This window comes from Chaetura pelagica, unplaced genomic scaffold (genome assembly GCF_000747805.2).
Source record: "Chaetura pelagica isolate M959 unplaced genomic scaffold, ChaPel_1.0 scaffold249, whole genome shotgun sequence".
In the NCBI taxonomy this organism is placed as follows: Eukaryota; Metazoa; Chordata; class Aves; order Apodiformes; family Apodidae; genus Chaetura; species Chaetura pelagica.
Window position 1 is genome coordinate 208,356 of NW_009954538.1, and position 26,210 is coordinate 234,565.

A 26,210-nucleotide genomic window follows, 5' to 3' on the forward strand; every position below is an offset into this window, starting at 1 on the left:
CTGCGCTGCTGCCTGTGAGCGCAGCCGGAGCCCGGCCCGGCGGGGCCTCGCCTGCTCCCCGCCACCGAGCCGCGGCCGGGGCAGAGCTGGGCTCCCGCCCTCCCCGGGAGGCCCTTGTGCCGGTTCCCTGGGAAACGGAGCCCGGCAAGCGGGGTGAGGGGCGTCCCCGCTCCTCTTTGCGGAAAGTTACCGGTAAAAACGTTTTTTTCTCTGAAATGCGGCGGGGGGGATCTTGACAGTGTCACAGGCAAACCCGACACAAAACAAAAGTCAGGTGTTTGGTTTGCTGTTGTTTTGGGTTTTTTTTAAACAACCGTGTGTTTTCAGTGTATGGCTCCCAAGTGTAGCAACAACAACAGCCAGGAAAGCCCAGGTCACTCCCTTTGCTTCTTGTCTTGAAGTTGAGAATCACACAAGTTTTGGGAACAGGAGCTGACATTTGAATTTTTTACTTACGTTTTAAACCATAAGATAAAAGGCTTTAAAGAGCTATTGCTGCCTCCTGTGGGTGTGCTCACCTGAGACCCTCTTGTAAGTGAAAAATTTAAATTCGGTTTGTAATTATTTATATTAAATGCTACTTCTGTTTTTTTTCCCAACTAATTGATACAGCAGTGTTCTGAAAGTGCTTGTGATGACATACTTTGTTACTGGGTGTTATGATGCTGTTGTAACTCAGTCTGCAGTTAGATTTGCCTCCATAAACAGTGCCTGGTTTTAAAAAAGTAATTAAAATAAACCCCATGTCTGCCAGACACGCCAGTATAAAAGCTGTGCAGACAATATCCTTGCCCTGTTTTCAGGACGTTACACTTGGTTATGATCTCCCAGCTTGTGCACACCAGAGAGAAGAGGTGCTAAACATTTGTTAGAAACATTCTGTATAAATAAAAAGCAGAATTAAAATAGTTTTCCCAGCATTTCTGTCGCTGCAGTTTAACCAGGGAAGTTCCTGATTCTTATCTCTCTCCTGTTGCCTTTCTCTGCCACCTTGAGCAAGATTGTGCATTCAGCAAGATTTGAGCATATTTCTATAGGCATGTTTTAAAGTGAACTTAAAAGCACTCCGTTTAAATATGTAATTGATTTGGGGTCATGCAGTCTGGTGTATTTAGATGCCACGAGCATCAGCACTTTCTGTCAAATGCTGGAGTGTTTTAATATTTCTGAAAGAGAGAACCATTAATCTCTGTGTGTGTGTTTTCTTCATATGCAAAGTAGGTAAAGAACACTCGTATTGAAAGAGATTTGAGGTTTTATTAATGTTTAATTAGTGACTTAAAGAGAAAAATGCTTTATTGCTGTGCAGTTGTCAGTCTGATTTAGCTGCAAGCAAGGAAGTAAGTGGTGCCTGGGCAAGCAAAATATCGTTGCTGAGTGAATGAAAATCCTGTCAAAGCATAATTATCTCTATGTGTAGAACTAATCATGATGATGTGTGAGTTAATTCAAAACTCCCACTGCTTCCTGCTGTGGTTAATTCTGGACTTATCCTTCTATTAATGTGGTCTCCAATATTAAAGACTGTTTTTAGCCTGTCTGTGTCATCTTTTTGTTTGAGTTGATGGGCAGGTTTTATCATGCAGCAGTGAAGCTTTTCTAAAAAAGCAGCATGGAATTCTTTCATGATTTTTGCCTTTACTAACACAACATTTCAAGCAGTTAACAGAATATAAATGACTGGTTTAGTTATGAGTAAAAAAGGCTTACAGATTGTAGATGTGTTTTTCCCCCCTTAGCCTTTTTATCAGTGGTAAAAAGATCGGAAATACTCGTGTCCTTCCTTCAGAACATAGAAATACTAGTTAGTAATAAGCTCAGTTTCTTTTGGTTGTCTAAACAATAGCTGTAACTTGCTTTTGTGCTAGAGGTGGTTTGTACAAGTTGGTCAACACACTCGAAGAAAGACCTGTGTTATTAATATGGGTTCTGTTCTAGCAGGGACAGCAGCTGTGAAAACATTTTAAATCAGAAGAATTTCCAGGTGCAGACAGTAACTGAGTAATGGGCTAACTAGCCACCATGGCCTGCTGCGGAGTCCATCTGACACAGACAACCTTCCATTTTTTTCCCCTTTCCTGTTTTGTAAATATCCATGCTAGGCTTTGTAGGCATGAGAGAGCACTCTGGTTTGTGCTGTGGGTAGAAGGTGCAGGAAAACTTCCATAATTTTTTTTAAAAGTAACTAAAGATAAACTCATAAGCTTTCATGATTAATGCTTATAAAATGTCACAATATCGAAGGAGCTGTTTTTGCTTTAGCTTTTGTCATTAAAGGGATTTATGTTGTATTGTTAATATAAAGGTTGTGGCTGCCTCATCCCTGGAAGTGTTCAAGACCAGGTTGGATGGGCTCTGAGCCACTTGGTCTAGTGGGAGGTGTCCCTGCCCATGCAGGAACTAGATGATCTTTAATGTCCCCTCCAACCCAAACCATTCTGTAATTCTATGATTATACAGGAACTGAATAACCTTATAGCTGTGATTATGTTGCCAGTACTTCCACTCCCCCCTCACTGCCAGGACTAGAGTCTTGAAAGCCTGAAGGAATAAATGTGCTTAACTGTGTATTTTATTCTCTGTCTCTACTTAAAATTCACTGAATGTTATTGTTCCTGTGGGGTGGGGCAATTTATCTCGTGGCATAGGGTGGTGGTGACATAGGTGATTGATTGTTGTATTGTGTTTAATTGCTTATTGATTAAAGCATTCCCTGCCTGTCTTTCACTTCTGAATGCTTTCTTTATGAACAGAATAAATATTCTAATCCTGTTTTATTTCTGGATTTTTTGTGTTAGGCCCTTCCTTCTAATCCTGGAGAAAGAAGGTGTGTGCAGCTGTGAAAATGGTAAGGGCTTTTTGAGATAGTTTTTGAGATGTTTTGGTGGAAACCAAGTAGAAAAATTTCTTTCTCCAGGACTAAGAATAAATAGGTATACCGAGAATATTGTTTTTGGAGTAGTTGCAGTTATTGTTAAATGAAGAATTTGAAAAAAAATCACTGTAATGCTCATGTCTGTTCTAGGGAAGCTGTTACTTGCAAGACGCTGGAAGTCTTGTTTTATCAACTGATTGGGAGGGGGTAAAGTCTTTTGACGTATTATTGTTTGTGATGACAGTTGACTAAATTTAATGAAGTTCTTGTAACTCCATGTAGAGATCTCTCAATATAGTTCATTTGCCAAGTAAAGTAAAAGAATGAGAATGATCCAGTTTGCATGTTCCATGGGGAAGTAGCATCTCTTGTCTTGCCTGTCACTCTAGATTCGAATTGCAGCCCTGAACGCGAGCTCCACGGTTGAGGATGACTATGAAGGGACCTTCAAAAGTCATAAGACACAGACAAAGGAAGCTCAAGTAAGTAAACCCACAATTTAATGGAGTTTGTCCTCTTGTTACAGGATTGTTCAACCCTCTCTTTTGTTTTTAAGAACCTTGTATGGCTATCTTCTCTCTTGATCCCTCCTTCAGAAAGCTAAAACGTCACTCAAATGATTTATCTTAGGTCGGTAGGGCCAATGTTCTGCTAAACAGTCAGGGTGTGGACTGCTATATAGCAGAAAGTATTAAAAATGTGTAACTACTGATATTCATAATAAATGTAATTATGCTGTAGTAAGTATATTTAATAAGGTTGCCCTACAAAATAGGTTCTAATTTTTCAAACCACAGGAAGCAGAAGCTTTTGCCTTGTACCACAAAGCTTTGGACCTTCAGAAACATGACCGATTTGAGGAGTCTGCTAAAGCTTATCATGAACTGCTTGAGATTCATCTTCTACGAGAGGTCAGTGACCTTTAGAGAATGCAATTCTAAAAACTATCTTGATTATATTTTATATTATTTAATTTCTTGTTTACTGGCTAACGAGAAATGCCAGTGTTCTCAATTGGCAAGTTATTTGCTGCGCTTTTAACTTGTCTAATTCCTAATGCCTGTGTTGCATTTATTGATTGTTTCTAGGCAGTTCTTTCTGGCGATGAGAAAGAAGGGCTGAAACATCCAGGCTTGATGTTGAAATATTCCACCTATAAAAACCTAGCACAACTGGCAGCACAACGGGATGACTTAGAGACAGCCATGGAATTTTATTTGGAGGTACAGTACAGCTGAAATAGAACACAGGAGCCTCACTGTTGGCAGAAACTTGCCAAAAACACAGATGTGCACCTTTCAGCACACACCCTTTGCATGTGTGTCTGAATTCTGTGCACTTTCTGATGTAATATGGGGTATAACTGGTCCACCATTCAGTGTCCAAACCAGTAGTGTCCTTGTTGAAAACTCAAGTGCCAGTCCCTGTAGGCAAGTGGATCTACACATCTGAAAGGTGAATAATGTAATGTTGTTTGTTATGCTTTCTAGGCTGTAATGCTAGACTCTACTGATGTCAACCTGTGGTATAAAATTGGTCGAGTGGCAATAAAACTAATCCGCCTACCTTTGGCTCGTCATGCTTTTGAAGAAGGTCTCAGGTGTAATCCTGATCACTGGCCTTGTTTAGATAACCTTATCACAATCTTGTACACACTCAGTGACTACACAAGTAAGTACAACACACCAAAAATCATTCTCAAGATATGTCATTTTACACATCAGTAGAAAGTTGTAATGATGCAATCATAGGGGAGAAGATGCATAAGCAGTGCATGAGGTTATGAAAGAGACTTTTTTATTTCATGATGAAGTGTGATGGTTTCTACCAATTCTGGTTACCCTTAAAATAAATACCTGTGGTCTCTTAGCTCAGAGTCTCTGTCAGAAGTTTCCCTGTAGACTGTTCTCTTGCCTTTCAATGTCTGTTGAGTTTGTGTTTCTAGTCCTCTCCAGCTACATAGTTCCAGGGTTTGAGTATAAAGCTACAGTCTAGTTCATGGCCTAGTGTGTTAAATTCTTGTTGCAGCAGCTGACACTGAGATTTTGTATTTGAGTAATATCCAGTCAATGAACTGACCCAAAGGAAGTTCAGGAGAGAGGCAGCAAGATGGCAGAAATGTGAATCTGATCTCTTAGGTTTGTCCTACTGAAATGGTCTCAAATCTCTTCACATCATTGTTCCCACACAAAAACCTGGTGGGATGCATTCCTTGTTACACAAATGGAATCTGCAGCTGAGACACTGGCTAACGTGAGAATGGCAAATGATTGTGATTCTGCTTTATGATTCTAACTTCCTTTGTGCAGGAATGGAGGCTTGGAAGTAAGTAAAAGATTGACTGCAGAAATTGTTTAAACAAAATTAATTATATTATTTTTCTGGATGTAATTATTTGACGTGTCACAAAGCTATAGATCCAATTTATGTAAATGTCGTATTTAGTTGGAATTCAGGGATGTGTATGAAGCCCAGAAACGGGAGCTTCTGAATGAACCAAAGTGATTGACCATTCAATTTCTTTTCCTCTGTCAGCATGTTTGTACTTTATCTGCAAAGCTCTGGAAAAAGACTGTCTCTATAGCAAAGGATTGGTTCTGAAGGAGAGGATCTTTGAGGAGCAGCCTTGCCTCCGGAAAGATTCTCTAAGGATGTTCCTCAAATGGTGAATAACATCTTGACACTATAGGCTGCATTTGGAGTGTAGATGTTTGGTTTGGGGTTGTGCAGAAAAGCTGGTGAAATATAAGGCTTTAAGCAGTATCTTGCTGACTTGCCTTCTAAATGATGAATCTGTGTTAAGTGTTGGTGCTGCTGGAAGAATGTTCTTCAGTAATTTTTTTTGGAGGGAGATAGAAAGAGGTAAAAATTCCATTTGCTGCTGTTCACTTATTTTCACACCTAGATTTCTTGTCATCACCTTCCTCTGTTTCATTTCACTTATTTGCAGCTGATACCTGCAGTGTCCATTTTAGTTTTCTCAATTAAAAAAACCCCACAAAACAGAAAAAAGAACCCCAAAAAAACCAAAAGCCCCCACATGCTACTGCTTTTCTGAGCAGTAACAGATCTGGGACTTGTTACAATTTTCTCATATCAGTAGATTTCAGGAAGTCTTACTGATTTTTATTGGCAGATGAACACAGTCAGAAGACTTTGTAGGCTTCATTAGTACCTGAGATGCACTTCTGTGTGCATGCTATAAAGTTTCTAAAAATGTGGTTTGTATATTTGTTTTAACGCTGTTAAACATTAGAAGATACCAAATTAATCTCCCTAGGCTTTAATAAAAAACAACCACCAACAAACAAAGACTTCTTTTCATTTTTTATTACTTCTTAGTGACATGTCTATCCATGATGTAAATGTGGGTGCAGCTGAATCAGGAAGAATCATAGATGAAGCACTGGAGCTACGTAAGAAAAGACAAGCTTTGCTGGTGCGTGACAGAGAACCAGACCTTAGGCTGGTCCAGCCAATCCCCTTTCTCACGTATGTCATTTTCTTTTATCTTTTTTTAAAGGTTTATCTGAAGCTACCTGTTGTACTTCCAGCTTCTACAGGGCACCTTTTTTTTTTTTTCCTTGTAAAAACAAGCAGACAACCCCCCAGCCTTTTCATTGTTTATGAGTTTGCAGGTTGGTTTGGTGTGTTTCTGATTTTAGCATAAAAACTCCATATCTGTCAGTTTTCAACCTTTGAATTAAAATCAGTGATGTAAAAAAATAATAAATCTTAACTAAGAATTACTTGGCAGCCATTCCAGCTGTATGACTGGATTTTTCATGTATGACTAGTTTGTATATGAACTTCAAAGTAAGTTTAGCTTTTTAAAAAATGTTTTTGCTATTGGAATAATGGAAACTTGTAAACAAATTACAGTTCTTTATTTGCAGCAAGATATAAGGACACTAATAAGTTTTTATGTATGTCTTTATTAAGGCATAAAGGATTAGGTTTTGGTTAGGTTTTTTGTTGCACATGTTTTTCTGAACTGTTAAAGGACTTTGCATGTAGGTCCTATTGCAGATAAGTTGCTTCTACTTGTGGATAAGGGTGAGGGTGTTTTATTCATGACTGAATGCAGAACCTGAAAATGGTTTCTTTGACACTACTTTTTTTAGGGTTCATTATAATTTCCTCTGCATAGACCTTTGTCAGATTTTTTTTGACATTAGGCACTTTATTGACTCCCATTTCCTTCCTACTGCTACCAGCTCACCAGTTTCTTCTGAAAACTTTTGCCTGCTGCCACATTTTGGTTTTGTTGTTCTAAGTGGTGTATTCTAGAAGGAAAGCTGAGGATCTCCATTCCAGGCCTGAAATTGTCAATGGTCCATGTGACAAGAACTGTAGAAACATATTCTTCAGCTTTCCTAGTTGTGGGGAGGATTTTGACACTCAAATATTTATTCTTCTCCCACTTAAAACTGCTCTTGCTGCCTCTAAGCTCTTGAAGAAAAAAATGGGGAATGCTGTGAAGTGTGTAAATATAATTTAGAATATAATGTGACAAGAATTACTGCAGTTGTGATGCCATTGTGTTCCCACGTGCAGGTGGAAGTGTTTAGGAGAAGCTTTACTTGCCATGTATCACCATCTCACCACGTGTGATCCTCCTCGACCCAGCCTGGGAAGGAGAATTGACCTCTCAGAATACAGAGACCCAGTTCAACCTTTGCTTCTCTCTCCTACCTCTGCTCCTGTCAGTGTTATTCAGCCAACTCCTGTCAACACTAATCCAGTGGTGACAGTGCCAGAGCCAGTATTACCTTTTACTCCAACAACTCCCAACTTTCCAAGTCACACTCAGAATTCATTGGAACCAGGAGCTGCTGTAGGTGAGCAAGGTACTTCAGTCTAAGATTCAAGATATCTTTCCTACTTATCTGTGTATCAAAAACACTGGGAAGAGCTGTCCTTAAACTTCATGTTGGTGGATTCAGAACCTTCAGTATACGTGTAACATCTGGTAGAGAAAGTGAAGTTGAGCTTTATAAAACTAAGTTCTGTTAAACCTTCACATTTGAAAAGGAAGGCTGCTCATGTGTGACTTTAAGAACCTGAGCAAACCAAGATGCCAGCTATATTTGTTTGAAATCTGTAGCAAAAGATTTGAATATTATATACTCTCTGTGTATATATATATATATATATTTATATATTTACATATATTTACATATCTAAAACTATCAAGAAGTTACCAGTATTTTGTTGATATTCATGGGAATTTACAGATGTTTCTGGAGTTTAAAACATACTCATCTGATTCCCATTTCAGGAAATTCTTGAAGGCTAAAATAATGAATAAAGAAATGCAGAATTTTCAGTAAGTCTGCTTCTTGCCTCAGGCCAGCATTTTTATGCAAAATGCTATAGCCAGTTTATAGTAAAGTGATTTTTAAAAATTATTAAATGTTTGGCATTGTCTTCTGAAAAAAAACCAATGAACTTCAAGTGTTGCTGTAGAACGATCTGTTAAACCTTCACATTTGAAAAGGAAGGCTGCTCATGTGTGACTTTAAGAACCTGAGCAAACCAAGATGCCAGCTATATTTGTTTGAAATCTGTAGCAAAAGATTTGAATATTATATACTCTCTGTGTATATATATATATATATTTATATATTTACATATATTTACATATCTAAAACTATCAAGAAGTTACCAGTATTTTGTTGATATTCATGGGAATTTACAGATGTTTCTGGAGTTTAAAACATACTCATCTGATTCCCATTTCAGGAAATTCTTGAAGGCTAAAATAATGAATAAAGAAATGCAGAATTTTCAGTAAGTCTGCTTCTTGCCTCAGGCCAGCATTTTTATGCAAAATGCTATAGCCAGTTTATAGTAAAGTGATTTTTAAAAATTATTAAATGTTTGGCATTGTCTTCTGAAAAAAAACCAATGAACTTCAAGTGTTGCTGTAGAACGAAATAAAGCATCAGCCACAAGTAAGATTATCTACTTTTTGTTTGGCAGTATAACCTGTCAGTATCTTCTTTCTATTTCTTATAATTCTGTTTCTAGGTGACATATCTGCAGGTGATAAATCTAAGAAGGGTGTGAAACGAAGGAGAATTACAGAAGATAGTGGTGAAACAGCAAAGAGGAGATCTGCTAGAGTCCGGAACACCAAGTGTAAAAAAGAGGAGAAGGTTGATTTTCAAGAACTGTTGGTGAAATTCCTTCCTTCCAGGTACTGTGCAGCAAGAACTTCCATCATAAAAATACCAAGTTCTAAGCAGAGGAAGCTATTTGGGATTTTATTTGATATTCCCTAACCATAAACCCACTAGACTCATGTTACTTTTTTATTGAAGCAGATGTGATGCATTGTCTCCTCATAAATGTAATAAAACTGGTTTCATTGAACATTACTAAGAACTAATTGAAAAATAAGAAAGCTTTTGTTAATGTGAAACTGGAGGAAGATGCAGAAGTCAAAATGGATAAGATAGACAAGAGAATTTTTGTTTGGACAGAATTTGGGAACTGGATGTTGAACTCTGAATTTGCTTCAGTTAATGCAGTTTCACTGTTAAAAATGCACAAAGTGCCACGTTTAGGTTTCACTTATTAATGAAAGAAAGCTTGAGCATTTGTTGATATTATGGTTTTTGCCCCCCTTTCATGCAGATTAAGGAAATTGGATCCAGAAGAGGAGGAAGACCCTTTCAGTAATTATGAGGTACAGTCAGAGATCAAAGAGGAGAATTTCCAGCACGTTGGACCACACAGAATGTCATTTGATTCAACGACGTTTATGGAATCTGGTAAGGATTTTATTATAACCCTCACTCTTTCTGTGCTGTTTCTTCCATATTGTACACTTTATTTTCTGTATTTTCCTATCATATCTTGAAAATACAGTATAATTTTATACCTCAGTTGGTAACAGCTGTGATTTATGTTTTTTTAAGTTTTGGGAACTCCTTAATGACTGTGTGCAAGAGCTCTGTTGTGTGGGGTTTCCCATTTAAACAGATTGGAGCACAGTCACTTAATGCTGTGTGTATGCAGCACAGGAGAGCTGCTGCAAGATTAGTGCATAAAACACTGTTTAAACTTGTTTCAAGTTATGGTCTGTCTGGACCTTAAACGTGTGGCTTTGTGTTTATCTACTTGCTAGAAAAACAGGACGTTCATGAATTCCTGCTGGATAACCTGAACAATGGTGGAATCTTGGAGCTGATGATGAGATATCTAAAAGTCATCAGCCAAAAGTTTCTAGTGAAGTGGCCTCCTGGCTTGTGTGAGGTGGTCCTTAGTATCTATAATAGCTGGAGGAAGCATAGCAGTAGTCTTCCCAATCCATTACTGAGGGACTCAAGTAATCAGCATATCAAGGTAAGGAAATGCTTTTCCTTATACTTCTATTTGCTGCTCTGTTGCTGGAATACAGCAATTAGAAGCAGGCTTTGTTTGTTCTGTCTAGAGAGCTGCCCAAGCTCTTTCACCCATCACAGACTGGCTGATTGTGGATCAGTATTTTTGCTCTAGATAGAATCAGTGCAGTTTTGTTTTAAAATAACTTGCAATTCCCAGTAAAAAACAAACAAAACCAACCCTGCCCCTCCAGCATCACCATTTTATTACCTTTATACATCTGTAGATTTCACAAATGCAAATAGAAAAAATGATAGGTTCCTTAAAGTAATGTTACGCAAGGTGGTACTTCTTGAACTATAAAAATAGTATTAATGCTTCGTGGCCACAGAGCCTGCCTGGGTTATCTTTTCAACATTAGCAAGGTGTATTCATTTGGAAAGTGATTTGCCTTTGGTGTGACTGCAGCTTGAAAGACTTCTTTTCACATCAGCAGTGTTTCTGCTTTTTTGCAAATGAGAAATGAATTCTGAAACCTGTGTTCCACTGACTTAGTTTGCAAAACAAACACACAGAAGTGTTGCTATGTAGCAGATGTTGTCAGGTTTTTTTTGTATCCTGTGACTTTGGCATTTCTGTGAATTTTTCAGATATACATACCCTTTCTTAAAGAAATGTAAATATATTTATAAATGTATTCCCCTGGTTCTCATTATGACTGCAGAACTGCTTGCTTGGATGTAAAATTTAAAAAGCCAAGACTTTGTAGCTATACTATTAAAAAGAATCACTATCCTCATGCTTGTCTATTCTTTTTCATCCTTGAATTAATTGTAAGCTTGATCTGCAAGCTATCCTGAGTGTAATAAATTTGGAATGAAGATTGTAAAGGGCTATTCTGGTAATGTGTGTGGACTTTTGAACCTTTTCACCAGCACTAATTTTGTACAGCTGGATCTGTAGCTCTTGTTCCTATGGATTTAATCAGAAAATAGTATATTCTTCACTGCACAGAACTACCTGGCAGAGCTCCATGCTGATGTGATTTTTAATATACTGCTGAACTTGATGCAGCAAGTGTGAATAAGCTGATAAAAATAGAGAACATACCAAAAGAGAGAAATACTGAAAAAATTACAGGATATAGACTTTTTATTTCTCAAATATCAGTACTTCTATATTCTGGAAACATGATTTTAGCATGATTTAGCAGTTGAATATACTTTTATTTCAACCAGATACAAAACAAGGATGCCACTTTTTTCTGTCATCAAGCAGTTCTGTTCCGACAGAGCTGAGACTTTTTATTTTGTTCAGTGCTTCTTCTAAATATTGTCTTGTGTCTGCTGACTTGTAAATGCTGTTAATGCTCCTTAGACAGAAAAAGAAGCAGTTCCAGTTTGGGAATAGAAATCCCAAGAGGACAAGTTGGAGATTTTCTTTGAAGAAAACTGCAAATTTAGTGGTGGCTCTTTTTATTCTTCTTTAAACGTATTTCTTTGTGTACTCTATTTTGATCTCTCCATACTTTTTCTGAAGGATATGATGTTGATGAGCCTGTCCTGCATGGAACTGCAGCTGGATCAGTGGCTACTTACAAAGAGGAAGAGCTCTACAGGTGAGAGCTGGATGTTGCTTTCTTCAGACTAAATACACTCTAGGTATATGGAGAATAGTTTCCAGGAATTAATTGGATTTTGGACCTATTTTTTCTTAATTATTATCTTCCAGGTCCGTATTTTATTGATCCAGAAATTGTTTGCCTTGAAGTAGATCAGTAATTTTGAAATACTAGTATGTGGGACTCTTTCTGAGGGCTGCTAATGACTTTATGATAAACTGTAATTAATTGATTTACAGTTTCTCCACGGAATTGTCCTGCTGCCTCTGTGAATGGAAAGTTTGGTCCTGACTTCCCAGGGACTCATTTCTTGGGAGACCTTTTGCAGCTGTCACTTGCATCCTCACAGAGAGATTTGTTTGAGGAGGGCTGGATGGAGTTTGTCACACGGGTGTACTGGCTGAAAGCTCGCTTTCTGGCACTGCAGGTTTGCTTTACTTTTGATTTAACAAATAAAGCTTTTCCCAAATTGAAATCAATATTGTTCAGAGAAAGCTGCAGCTGATTTGGGAATCTTGGCTCATTTCAGCATGTAGATAAAATCAGCTCAAAACATAGTAATTTCATTTTCCTTTTTAATATAATTAAGTCACCTTAAGGGTAGAGTTGGAAATGAAGTCGGAGGTTTCAAATGCTAAGCTAATGTTTAGATATATTTAATGTGCAAATCTTTGTTTAAATTAGCTCATGTTTAGCTTAAAAAAATAGATTTGAACTGAAGTTTTTTTGGGTAGTATTATAGTATTTTGTAGCTGCAGAACATGGATTTTTTTTGGATCTGTACTTGAGATTATCAATTAGATTTGGTTTTTATTTGGCAGGATGTGTAATAATCACACTGGCAGTGCCTGCATTGGATGTAAACACTTTCTACATGCTTTAGAAACCCTTGCTGCAGACAGAACTCCATGGTTTGTTTTTCCTCTGCTGTTTCTGTAGGGAGACATGGAACAAGCACTTGAAAACTATGACATCTGCACTGAGATGCTACAGAGCTCCACCACAATGCAAGCTAAAGCTGGCAATGAAAGCAGCATTGTGATACGGTTACCTAATCTGCACGTGGATTCTGTTGTCTCTTTAGAAGAGGTAAGAATTAATTTGCAGGTGTTTTCTCCCCAGTTACAAATGTCATCTATGAAGTAGCTCTTCTGTGATGAAAGTGTACTGTGTCTGTCCTAGAATTTTTCAAAGAGTGGAAGGACAAGGTTCATAGCTCACTGATGCTGGCAAGGCCACCATCTCCTTTTCAAAAAGTCATCTTCTGGATCTCAGTCCTATGCAATTTAACATTTTTATGCAAAATAAAGATACTAGAGCAGCTGCATGTAGAACAGTAGATGATCAGACTACTGCTTTAGTTTCTGTTCTTAAACATAAATGTCACCTTTGCTTAAGGGAGCTCTTTACTTCAGCAGTCTGTTTTCCACATAAAAATGTGTATACACTTTTGAACAAAGGAATGTCTGTCTTATTTTTATTGCTGTTTTGGGGGATGAGCTCCAACACAGGAGGTACAAATATGCGATTTTGGGATTTGAGGCAAAAAAGTCTAAAATCATTATAGCACTATGGTCATATACTATGTCATAACTAAAAATCTGTGGAATGGGTGAATTGTTACAACGTTGGATCAGATGATCCTTGAGGTCCCTGCCAACCTGGTATTCCATGATAGTAAATGGTTTCTTCCTGGTTTATATTCTTGGATGTTACCCATAGAGTTCAGATGACTTTGCAGCTAAACTGCTGGGAGAAATGTCAGTAAGCAAATGTATGTGAAGGGAAAATGACAGTTGGATGCTGCCACCTCTGTTTGCAGATTGAAAAGAACCTGAAATCTCTGGAGAGATGCCAGTCTTTGGAAGAGATCCAGAGGCTGTATGAGGCGGGGGATTATAATGCGGTGGTGCATCTGCTTCGGCCAACCTTGTGTTTTAATGGTTATGGTAGAGCAAAACATCTGGATTTTGTAACATCCATACCAGAGAGACCAGCACAGCTGCTTCTCCTACAGGTTTGTTTTGTTTCTTAAAAAGTCTCTTTAGTAAGGGATTAAGATTTATTCCTGAAGACAGGATGAAAAGACTTTTAGAGTGTGTGTTAATGGTTAATGAGCCTTATTTACAAAGTGAGCTATGGAACCAAATCTGTAAATGCTCTGAACAGCATAGTGTTATCAACATCATTACTAATATCCCAGCTTTAGTAACTAAAGAATGTGGCTAAAGATATAAGATGTCTGAGGCCAACATGAAGTGGCCAGAAAAACTAAGTTCAAATAAACTTCAATCATTTGCAGAGACATCTCATTTAGGGACTCATGCTATGTCCATCTGCTCTGGATATTTCCTGCTTTTGCTGATGTTGACTGTATGTGATTTACCACCATTCTGAAACTTTGAAGTTATCTAGCATATTAATAATTTTTATGATGAAGCATATCTGTCCTGCCTTGAATGAGACTCTTTGTGATAAATACATCCAGTGTAATTGCTATAGATGTTTAGTCCATTTGACACGATGAGAATGAGCATACAAAAGAACTCAGCTATAGGAACAATTTGAGCCTGTCAGGTTCCCTGGGGGGAAAAAAAGACTGCACAAAACCAGACTGATGCTTTTTTAACTGGAGTGAGCCAAATCCTACATCCTCAGTACCATCTTGTGACCCAGACTCGGCAGAGTACAAAGAAGCAGGAGGATGTTGCTGTCATGCTGGCCTTGTAGTTGCTCTTTTGTTACTTCTGAATTAATGAAATGGTAGCACAAGTCTATAAAGATCCAAAACCTGTTTCTGTAGGACCTCTATTCAGCTATGTATCATTACATGTTACAACCATCTCTTTCCTCAATATTTATTTAAATTATTAAAGCAGAAAGATTGTAATGATTTTTTTGAAATTTAGCTTCTACTTGTATTTTTGCAATCCAGGGTCCATGCACCCTCCTATTGTCCTTTTTAATACCATATTTAAAGGTGTTCTGCTGTCGTTTCATTAAAGTAACCTCTTCAGCTGTATGGAGTGTCTTGCTTTGCCCTGCTGTGCATTCATGGTTTAAAATAAACCTTTTATCCTTATAACAGATTTTTCTCATATTTACATTCTCTAGGACTCCTTGCTCAAACTGAAAGATTACAAGCAATGCTTTGAACACTCAGAAGTTGCCTTGAATGAAGCAATTCAGCAGATGATTAATATGACAACAACCTCTGCTAAGGAAGAGTGGGTTGCCACGGTAACACAGCTGCTTGCAGGAATAGATACTTCATTATCCTCAGTCAGCAGCATCCTGAAAGACACTTCTATCACACCAAGCCTCGTTCGATTAACCAACAACCTGATTCAGGTGACCTGCTCACTTGCCCTAGGAAAGGGGCATCGGGTGCTATGGTCCTTCAGACATGACACAGCTCTGTCTGAATGGCCTCCTGCTTACAGTGGTTGTTCAGGTTACATTTTTGCTGGGGAAAGATGAACATTACCTTTATAATCTTCACTTTGGTGTGTTAGAGACACTGAGCACACCTATTCTGGAATCAGTAACAGCAAGTAATCAAAGGATGGCAATAAGATAACCCAAGGAACAAGATTGTTTTCTTAAACAATTTTAAATGGTTATAGTGCAGGGACTGGGTGGCTGGGTGCAGGTTGGAAGTTATGGCCTTGATCCTGCCTGTGTGTGCTTTGGGCTAGAAGGCAAGATTCCATGAGCCTTATGAACATGGTGGCGTTGCTGGCAAGTGCTAGCAAAGCTAAGGGTTTTTCCAGTAAAAACGGAGAGAGTGATGAAAAGAGAGCAGGAAAAAGTCGTGTGCAGACTGTGTCTGACATGAATACAGCTGATTTTAGGCTTTTAAAGAAGGTACTTTGAAACATGAAAACTACTGAATGAGTATTTTTCAGTCCAGGTAACAAATAGCAAATTCTCAGTTCAGATAATGTCAAAATTCCACGTGCTTGCCACTCTCAAATCTCCATTTACTTCAGTAAAAGTCAAGGGCCTTCACAAAATTATGCTCTTTGTGTAAAGTTGTGTGTGTGTTACTGTTATGGAATATAATGAAATTCTGGAGAACAGAGTATTCATTGTAGTATCCTAAATGGCTACTGTAGTAGTAATAAATATGATTCTTTATCTACATAAATATCAATAGAAAAACTGTTAGATGTGTGAAAGAATGTGAGAAAAGTGTAGGTCTTCAGAAATCTCTGGCACTGTGGCAATAGAATGGGCAGTTGTATGTGAGAAATGCTAGGACAAAGGTTCCATGACACAGCTTTGTGTTGCTTGAAATTTATTCAGTTACATCCTTTATGTAGCATCTGTTAATGATTCTAGTTGTTCTTTAAGAGTTCTAAGTCTTGCTAAAGCATTCAGGGATTCTTATAACTACGTTCCTCTTCCTTGCTAGGTTGTAGATAAATTTCTCATACAGTAATGAGGCCTAAGAATTCATGCTTGTCATTTATTTATTTTGGGTGGTTTGTGTATGGTATTAACAGAGAAATAACTAGTTGGAAAATGACAATGCAAGGGGAATGTCAGGGTAGGGGAAATAATACACCTTTCCTCATACCAGTTTATCTTATTTGTAGGACTTCAACTGCCACTCATTGTGAGAAGCTGAGACTCAACTGTAGATTATTTCTTGAGCATAAGGAACATCACCAACTTTGGGTTGTTTGGAAAGGATTCACACTTGACATTTATTTAATAATTAAATTTATATAATGTGTGTTTCTTTCTTAGATCATAGACTGCAGCATGGCAGTCCAGGAAGAACCAAAGGAACCATATGTCTCCTCAGTGCTTCCATGGATTATCCTGCACAGGATCATCCAGCATGAGGAAGATGCTTTTCAATCCCTTTGCTGCCAGCAGCAGCAGAACCAGGGAGAAGAAGGTGGGTTAAGTATTCAGTTTTATGTATTGGAGCTGAGCTACTTACCATCTAGCTCTGGAATATAAATAAGAAAATAGCTGTTTGTCATCTTATCTTTCTGGCTGAAGGGAGCAGAGGGATATGCAAACATCACTTTCTTATCGCAGAGGCAACCTCTTTTTGTCAGGTGAAGCATTGGCTAAATTGGATTTAGCTAATTTCTGTGCTACTTAAATATTTGCCAACTTCTTTCTTCCAGTGAGTCCTGATACCCCTATGTTGCCTTCTTCACTCATGCTGCTGAACACTGCCCATGAGTATTTGGGAAGGAGATCCTGGTGTTGCAATTCAGATGGTGCTCTTCTCAAGTTTTATGTAAGTGTTAGCATTGTAGAATAATTTAGGTTGGAAGGGACTGCTGAATGTCATCTGGCCAAGCCCCGTCTCAAAGCAGGGAACAACTTCAGAGTTACATTATATTGTTTATTGCCTTGTCTTCATGTTAAAAATACACTTTTAAAGCCACTTTCCTCCTCCCAGATAAACCATGAGGTGTTTCAGTCAGTTTAATCTGAGTAGTCAAGGCTTTTTGTTGCAGACACCTGTTAATTGGTATGCTTTCTAAACAGGACTTGTCAGACAGGAGATGCCTTTGGATAGCCAGCTCTGTACTATAAAAAGATCTTAAATGGGAATTAGTAAATGATTTAACTTGTGCTGAAAGAGAAAGCACTGCAGAACTGTTAAGTGATTATTCTGAGTACTTAGGAGAAAAGTGGGCCTGATCATGATAAAAATTAATTTGAATGATTTTCATTTTGTGGTGCTTAACTTTGAAACATAACATCTTCTACTTATTTTTAAAAATAAACAGAGGTAGTGTTTGAAGCTAATAAAAATTTCTGGTGCTTGTCAACATTCATCCAGATGACTGGTAACAATGATTTGTCATTGCTGTTTGTTCTTTCCTGTAGTAAAGTCAGATGTTTAGGTTTTATTTTTTGGTAATGAACGTACAAAACTGGTTGCAGCTTGTGACCTGTGGATAGGGGTTACCTGAGTACTGAATCTATACCCAGTTTTATCTTCTCCTTCTGTGTTTGGTAGCTCAGCCACAGCCCTGCCCAAAGCAGCAAAGGTTTACTCTGATTTAAATTCAAAATTTTATTTTAGGTACTCAAATAACCTTTTACTCAGGAATAACTCTTAATTTTCAGCTGCTCTCTAAGAGAGTGAACAGTCACACCAAGTCTACTAGTGAGAGAGAGAAAGAGAGAGGAGGAAAGAGGGAGCATGAGGAATGTCAGGAAAAATAAAACAGAAAATACCATCTTTCCTGCTTATGTTTTAAATGTCTTGCTGAAAGGTCTGTGTGGATGGAGCATGCTTCCTGCTCCAACATTCCAGCAGTGACCATGGCTTTTGTCCTCCAACCAGGAGGTAAGTTAGGCAGGACAGAAGTGGCAAACTTTGGGCAAGAGGTGTGTTCCATCTGAGCAGTGTGTTCTGGTGGGTGTGCACAGGAACAAAAGCAAGTGTGTTTAGCAGTTTGCTGTAGGAGCAAATAATCCTGGTTCCTCCCAAGGAGCGTGATGCCAGAAAGTGACCAAACCATAGCACAGAGAATGAGCCAGTTAATTCCTCAGAAATGAGTGCCACATATCTTGAGTGGCAAAATCCTGTTAAAATGATTGCCAGTAATGTTGCATAGCTGCTGGTCCTGAGAGACCATTTTTCTTGCCTTTATTTCCTCAGAGTTCAAGTATTTGATAAGAATTTTGCAGCTAAGTAGATTTAACGCTTATAATTGATGGTGCTAGAAAAAAATTCTGCTCAATTATGCATAGATGAGACAGGCATGATGTGACAAGACAAACATTTGTTTTGTCCCATGTACTGTCCATCAGCCTCAATTATATTCAGATCTACTTTTCTCACAGTCCAGTAACACAAGGATGAAAGGGATTTAAAATAATGGACTGAAAAAGGAAAAGGAAATACCTGGTGTCATACGTAGCCACTGTAGATGTCTTCTGCTGAGCAATGCTGAGTTCATAATGAATTCATTATGATGTATAGTACCTCTGAAGATATGCAGAATGTAGATACTGCTAAAGATAACCATCTTGTGCTTTTAAGGATCATCTAATCGTTCATATGAAGTAAAAATGGAGAAAAGATTTTTTCAAAACTTCTTTAAAGCATTGCATAGTTTTGTTCATTGTAGGTTTTTTCATAGGTTTTGATTTTTGTTTTGATGGTCTCCAGGATGCAAATGTTGCTAGTTCAAGATATAAAAAGAACTTGGGTGGAAATCTTACTTGTGCTGAAAGGAGTGATTATCCTTGATGTACCTTATCATGTTGGCAAAGATGTTAAATGTAAAAATGGGTGCTGCAGAGATGTGGGTTGTTGGTAACAGGGATTTGGACAGCCAGCAGCAAAGATGAGCAACTCAGTTAATGGACTTTTTAACTGTTGCTTTCAGATTAAGCTTGAAGTGTTTTACATTTGTATAAAGCAAAATTTAATTTTTTAAGACACGTTTTCTGTCATCATAGACTGTGAGACCAGTCACATAGTGGAAGAATGTGGGCATAGTCTTTGCTTTTCAAAATATGTTGAAGGGTGATTTCTTCTCAGAATCATGCTCATTTATATTCAGTAATCAAAATTATATTTGAAAGCCTTAGTTGTGTGAACTCTTAAGTTAGATAAAGAGAAGTATAATGAATGTAGGAAGAATGGCAGCACACCTAAGTATTAGAATAAAAAAGTTATGTCTTCTGTTTGGAAGTCAGTTTTCTAAAGTTTGGCAAGTAATAGGAATGAACTCTTAGGTGTTGTGATATCACATTGAAAAAGAATCTGAGAACACTTATTTTCTGTCATTATACCCAGTGTTCTGTGGACTTAGCTTCCAGAGAAGAGTATTTGTTTTCTCCCAATTTTTCTCCTCTTGTGCTGGTATTTTACTTGGTTTGCAGGATGTGAAAGAGAAATAGGAATAACAAAGTTTTGCTCTTGTGCTGGTATTTTACTTGGTTCGCAGGATGTGAAAGAGAAATAGGAATAACAAAGTGTCTGATCACTCACAAGCTGAGAAAAACTGTAGTGTTACTTCTTTAAAATTGCTGCTAAAATAACCCAGTGGGATTCCATATTCATCTTGTCTCAATAGTAAATTGCCCACTTCACGGGACTGAATTTGTCAAGTGTTACATAAAGTTTGCACACATTTTCAGTATAGGTAAATACTATTTAACATGTAAAAAAGAACACATTTACCTGTCAGCCAGGAAAATTCAGTTTGGCAGTTAAACTTGGGTATTGATTTGTTCCAAATCACAAGAGCAGGGATTTCTCTCTCCTCAGGCATGCATCTGGAATGCTGCTGATGGCTCACAGATGGGGTGGTGTTACCTGGGTTTGGTCCTGAAACTGTGATATGTTTGGCTGTTCTGCTGCTGATAAATTTGACTTATTTAATTCTACCTGCCTTGATTTCATACCACAGACTGAAAAAATAGTTAGTAATTCTATTTAAAGTTTAAAGTTCTATTTAAAATTTAAAGTAATTCTATTGTTTCCGTATTATGAACTAAATGTAACTTCAAATATACATTTAGAGTTCATCTGTTGAACAAAGATGGTACGAATGAAGAATGAATTCAGTTCTTTGCTTCCCTGTGTTTGGAGGCTGGTTTTTGTTCTGCTGTTCAGATAGGAGTGTGAGAAGGTCTAAGATGCTGCAGAAATGGGTGTCTGGGCTGTAATGCTGTAACATTATTAGATTAAAGGAGTTACCCATTCATTGCTGAATTCTTAAGATTAGTCCTTGAGGTCTAGTTGTTAAACCAGAAATTTCTCATAGTTGAAGGAGAATGTGTGTGTGTGTTGCTGTTTCCTCACTTACCCTTGGCTTAGGAGCAGCTGAGCAGGCATCTTCTCAGTGTGCAGTGCTGGCAGCAGGGCCCAGGGAGTGCAGCACACTGACATTCCTTGGGCAGTGCTCTGCTGAGACTTGCCATTGGCACTTCACAAGTTCAGTCTGACTTCTCTGAGGCTTATTACCTTTCACCTGTGAGAAAATAATTATTAGCTCTGTGTAGAGCTGCTCAGGAATCTCTTAATTTCCCTTCTCAGCACTCCCTGGAGCTTATTAGCCGCAGCTCAGTGCCAGACCCCATCTCCCTCAGAGTTTGAGCAGCAGTGTGTCTGGGACAGTAATCTGGACTGCAAGGAAGCATGGCATGGGAGAGCCTGAGGAGTTCTGCAGGAGTTGGCTCACCCTGATAGGGCTGGAGTGAAAGAAGAGGATTTGAACTGAGGCTGATTCAGTGTAGGACTATTAGATTATCTCTGCATCCTACTCTCCTCAGTCTCCCTGGTATTAGAAGTATAATGCTGATCCACCTGAGTTGCCTGCATGGATCTGCTCAGTGCTCCATGGAAACAGCCTATTCCAGACCCATGCTGCCCTTGGATGCAGCTCTCCTAAGTGATGAATCAAAATTGTCTGTAGACTGTGCCTGTGTCCACAGCCTGAGGAGCCTGATAATGTGCCCTGGGAGCCTGGATAAACTACAGATAATTGAGAGCTGTGGATGTATTTAAATGTATTTACAGCTAGATCTTTGCAAATGTCATCAGGTGCTTTCAGCAGAATCTTCAAATTACAGTCAGAAAATTGCCCCCTTCTTAAACTGAAATATGATATTATTAAGCGCAAGGATTTAGTTTTCAGAGACGAGAAGGTGTTGGAAAGAAAGGCAAAGAAAATGGGATGAATTTTTTCAAGAATGTTAAGCAAAAGTATGCCTTACAGACTAGCGTTAAGTGATCACCTTCTGTGGATGAACCCTGTACTCTTGTGGATGCAGGTGATGTGCAAAGGAGGATGTTAAAATGTAGTCAAGTCCTCTAGAAATAGTCTGAATTACCAAGAAAATTGTGGGCTATTGCCAGAAATGTAAAAGCTGAATAAGAACACTGTTCAGGTGAGAGTTCTGTTGCTGGTGTTAGATGTCACCTTGTTTGCAGCAGTAGGAATGTCATGCTTGGGTTGCAGTATCCTGTGATGTTTACATCTTCCTTTCAACTTCCTTGCCTACGCTTTTCCTAATTTCAAACATTGCTCACAAATTCTTACAGGAAAAGTAGCAGAAATAAAGTGTCTGCTGTGACTCAAAGATGATTGCTGTGACTCAAAATTTCATTGAGATGCCTTCTAAGAATTGTTTTTATTCTTATTTTTAAGGGTTTTGGCTTTTAAATAGTACCTTGTTCTTAACACTGATCTTTTAAGCAGAAGAGAATTGCCGTCTTATATTTAAGCCCAGGACTTACAAATCAGCTTCTTACATGTAGGACTGGCAGAATTTTGCCTTGTGATGATGGCGAACTTGGTGTTTTTCTGTACCCAGAATTCCCCCAAGTGCTGATTACAGCAGAAGCATTTATCTTTTGTCACCTCAAATTAGTTTTCTTTAGACATATTGCTGTTGGATGTGTAAGATAGTATGAGAGTAATTTCTACTTACACATTTCATTTTTTACTTTAAATTTCATAGTGGAACAGGTTGGAATAGATTCTTAAACTTCACAGATTAAGTGTGGGTTTTGTTTTGATTTGGAAATAAAGATGCAAAATCCCACTATGCAGATTATTCTTGTTGAACATTTTTTATTAGCTTGGGAATGCCTTCCTGGAATGTGTCAATTTTTAGTTTATTTTCTAAGTAAGCTTAGTGAAAATTTGCAAAAAAATACCTTTTGGCATTCAGTTAGTTTTCTTCAGTGTGTATTACATAGAAATAACATCTTCCAAAATATGCTGTTGATGGGTGATTTTTCTTGTAGTGTTGAAATTGAAGATAACAACTTGATACAGTGTTTAGTCATTTGGGATCAATCCAGCCACTTTCCTCAGTGTGAAGCCATCTGTATAATACTATTTGTATTGTGCAATTCTGTATTCCTTTTAGCCAGTTTTTCCTTAGCCATCCCTTCTTTTCCTGCAAAGTCTTCACCCCCCTTTTCCAGGCAAAGGAAATTGATGGTTGTGAGTCAGAGTAGAAATTCTTCTGTGCCTTTTCCTTATTCACAGGGTTGACAAACTGTGGTGTTCATATTCAGAGAAACAACTTGGTGTGCAGGGGACACCTTTGAATGATCTTAAGTCTGAAACATTAAGCTAATACCTAATCTTTGTGATTGAAGACAAGACTTCACGAATTAACACAGGAAAAAATACAAAAGCACTTGATTGCAGTTACAGTGCCATTGAAATTACTTGGGTCAGACTCGTTTACAGAAACATGGATAAAATTTGTTTGGAATTGGGGACAAATGTGTGTAGTTCCTTCATGTTGTTTTCATCATCTGCCTTTAAAAAAAAACAAGGAAACTTAATGCAGTCTTCAGCCTCCAGCTGACTGTCTCATTAACATTTGGGATGTTGTAGGTTCAGGTACTACAGAAAGAACTTGCAGCATCTACTTCTGAAGATACTCATCCATACAAAGAAGAGTTGGAAACAGCCTTGGAGCAGTGTTTTTATTGTTTATATGGTTTCCCTAGCAAAAAAAGCAAAGCAAGGTACCTAGAAGAACATTCAGTACAGCAGGTAAGATGTGTATTTATTTATTGTCAGTGGAATATCCTGAAGTGATGAAAGATACTCCCTTGTTTGTTTTTAATGCACTTTAATATATTTTGGTGAATGATTACTTTTATTTCCTTGTAAAATTTATGTATTTTACTTATTGTGGAAAATTAACTCATTAAAAATTATGGAAGCCTTTATGAACATAGAGGGGCAGATATTTGAAACCAAATGCTAGTATAGTCTTAATCACAGTAGTCTGCCATTGTGAAACTCAACAAATTGATTTTATTAAGCCATGATTTTCCTGTTTCCAACAGAGAAGAAGTTCGAGTTTGAGGAAAATTAGAAAGGAAAAAGGTCAGCTTGAGAGAAGAGAACTTTAGCAGCCAGCCTTGCAGTTTATGAAAGTGAAAAATGTCTCTGTTAAAAATTATGCAAGTAAAATATAGCTTATTTTGAAATCTATGATGGTAAATATCTGGTAACTGTTTGAGAAACACAAATTTCAGTTGTTTTTGGGAGAACAACAGCTTCAAAGTCTTTTGGGAAGAGGGATGTGGAAAGAAGGTGTATAAGAAAGGGACAGAAAAGCAGGACAGCAGTCCTTGAAACATGACTGATTTTGTTCGAAAGCCTGAGATTATTTTTGTATTTACCAAATGCAAGTGATCATAGAGTTATAAATGCAGAACAGTTTCAACCAAACAAAACAGTTGTCTGGCTCCTTTGAACAGACTTTTTAAAATACACAAATACCGTTATGTTATTACTCAGTGAGTATTTGTGAATTCTGTTTCTTAAATTTACCTGTTAAAAACTTAAGATAATGGTAAAATGGGAATAACTAAGAAAAAGGAGATTGCTCTCTGCCCCCCCCCACTGTGCTACATTGGAGCGGTTCTTGGTGAAAAAGTTTGTCTTCAAATCACTGACAAATTCATTTTTAGCAGAAGGGAAAATAAGGAATAAATTCTGAAAGTTCTTTTCTGCAGAGAGTTTGTAGATTGAGTCTCAGAATTTTGTCTGATTCCCATTTCATTTGTTCTTAAGTGTGAAATTAAAGGTGCAGAGCTTTTCTCATCTGTGTCTTACCCATGATGTCATTATCACTCAGGATGCTTGTAGTTGATTCTTGCTTGTAAAAAACTTTTCTGAGCAACTCTTCTAAGCAAGTACAATTACTTTATTTTTCAGTGACATACATTAAGTTATGGCCCAAAACCTGAGTCTCATGAATCAGTGAGCAGTATGTGAGCAGCATAAGTCAATGGTGCCTTTAGTTGTTCTCTTCATGGGAGGTTTAATTTGTTCTCTGCTACAACAATATTTATATTTTTACAACCTAGAAGAGCCACAGAAACTCTGTGTTAGTAGACTTTTGAATTTTGGAATTTGAGTTAATTTTGTCCCCTGTCATCTACCTTCCTCTTCAGGTTGATCTAACATGGGAAGATGCTTTGTTCATGTTTGAATATTTTAAGCCTAAAACTCTTCCAGAATTTGACAGTTACAAAACCAGTACTGTCTCTGCTGATTTGGCCAACCTTCTGAAGAAGACTGCTACAATTGTTCCCCGAACAGACAAGCCCATGCTGAGCCTGGATACTGTATCTGCCTACATTGAAGGAACGTGCAGCAAGGTAAAATGAATTGCTTTAAAAAAATAAATGAATTGAAAGGAGTAAAAATTGCTGCTGTTATTTTTTATATTGACTGTGACATAGGGGAATGATTTATTCCATGAGGTGGTATTTCCTTAGGTAATTGCATTGAAATGAAATAAGAAGGACACCACCAAAGCTTTTAGTCTTGAAGTGGCAAGATGTAATCTTGTTTAATGTGGAGTCAGTGTGAGATGTTCATTAGTGTTTATAAGAGCTCTGTGTGTCTGTGGAATGCTTTGACTGTCTTCATATTCAATACCTTCATATTCTGTGATGAAAAGGCTACTTTTACTATAAGGAATAAGCAAGTGCACTGGTCATTTATTATAAACATTTTATTTAATTTGAACCTGTACTTTTTTTATTTTCAGGCACCATCTCTCCCAGATGGTGCAGACTATTCTCCACCAGTGGTGACTGAGTTGTACTATCTTCTGGCAGACTATCATTTCAAGAATAAAGAACAGTCTAAGGCCATTAAATTTTACATGCATGACATTTGTATTTGTCCAAACAGGTCAGTATTATTGAATCCTGCTGCACATCATTCATTCTTCTCACTTCTTTCCATGCTTTCATTATCTGCTTTTCAAAAAGGTATTTGTTTTGGTTTCAGGAGTTAAAAAACCCAACAAACTAAAAACCTGCTTGCAATCTGTCAGCATAGGTGGATTGTATAATAAAGGACATCTCTAAAACAGCCCAAGAAACAAAATAAAAACCAAAGCCTAGTGCTTAATATTTTGATTGTTTTGAAATTAAAACAAAAAAAATAAAGTGGGTAGGGAGAAGCTAAATTAAAATAAACTGAGAGGGACAAGGATCAAATCAGTATTTCTCTTTTGCACCTTTTGTTCTCTGTTTTGGTGTGTTTATACCTGTTTCATAGCATAGCTATAGCACAACTAGCATTCTTTAGAGGATTAACTGTTTAGGCTGACCTTTTTCTAAAATTATTGATCTTGCTGCTAGAAAACTACTCAGAACACAAACTTAGGGTAAAGTAGCAAATTGATATTTAAACTAAACCATTTTGTTTCTTGATAATTTACAATTTACTGAAATACCATCAAATAAAACATATTTTGAGTAAGTCTTTAGCTGTTAACTATAATTTCAATTCTCCTTGAAGCTGATAGATGAGGGTCAATGACAAAACCCCTACTTTGATAGATTTGAGACAAGAAAACTATTTCTAAACCCAGTCACATGCCAGAGAC

At 37.6% G+C, this 26,210-nt stretch overlaps 1 protein-coding gene across 1 annotated transcript in view; it reads left to right on the forward strand.

The window, feature by feature from the left end:
- Positions 1 to 2,022: 2,022 nt before the first annotated feature.
- CABIN1 (calcineurin binding protein 1) overlaps positions 2,023 to 26,210 on the forward strand; it is a 108,776-nt gene continuing 84,588 nt past the window's right edge. The window contains exons 1-21 of the mRNA XM_010004853.1: positions 2,023 to 2,085; positions 3,265 to 3,357; positions 3,673 to 3,786; positions 3,964 to 4,098; positions 4,366 to 4,546; positions 5,411 to 5,540; positions 6,218 to 6,367; positions 7,433 to 7,716; positions 8,909 to 9,077; positions 9,518 to 9,654; positions 10,011 to 10,228; positions 11,747 to 11,825; positions 12,068 to 12,255; positions 12,768 to 12,917; positions 13,651 to 13,845; positions 14,943 to 15,179; positions 16,584 to 16,737; positions 16,976 to 17,091; positions 23,183 to 23,344; positions 24,760 to 24,966; positions 25,362 to 25,507. Of these exons, the coding sequence (XP_010003155.1) occupies positions 2,023 to 2,085; positions 3,265 to 3,357; positions 3,673 to 3,786; positions 3,964 to 4,098; positions 4,366 to 4,546; positions 5,411 to 5,540; positions 6,218 to 6,367; positions 7,433 to 7,716; positions 8,909 to 9,077; positions 9,518 to 9,654; positions 10,011 to 10,228; positions 11,747 to 11,825; positions 12,068 to 12,255; positions 12,768 to 12,917; positions 13,651 to 13,845; positions 14,943 to 15,179; positions 16,584 to 16,737; positions 16,976 to 17,091; positions 23,183 to 23,344; positions 24,760 to 24,966; positions 25,362 to 25,507 (3,308 nt within the window). The remainder of the gene's footprint in view (positions 2,086 to 3,264; positions 3,358 to 3,672; positions 3,787 to 3,963; positions 4,099 to 4,365; positions 4,547 to 5,410; positions 5,541 to 6,217; positions 6,368 to 7,432; positions 7,717 to 8,908; positions 9,078 to 9,517; positions 9,655 to 10,010; positions 10,229 to 11,746; positions 11,826 to 12,067; positions 12,256 to 12,767; positions 12,918 to 13,650; positions 13,846 to 14,942; positions 15,180 to 16,583; positions 16,738 to 16,975; positions 17,092 to 23,182; positions 23,345 to 24,759; positions 24,967 to 25,361; positions 25,508 to 26,210) is intronic.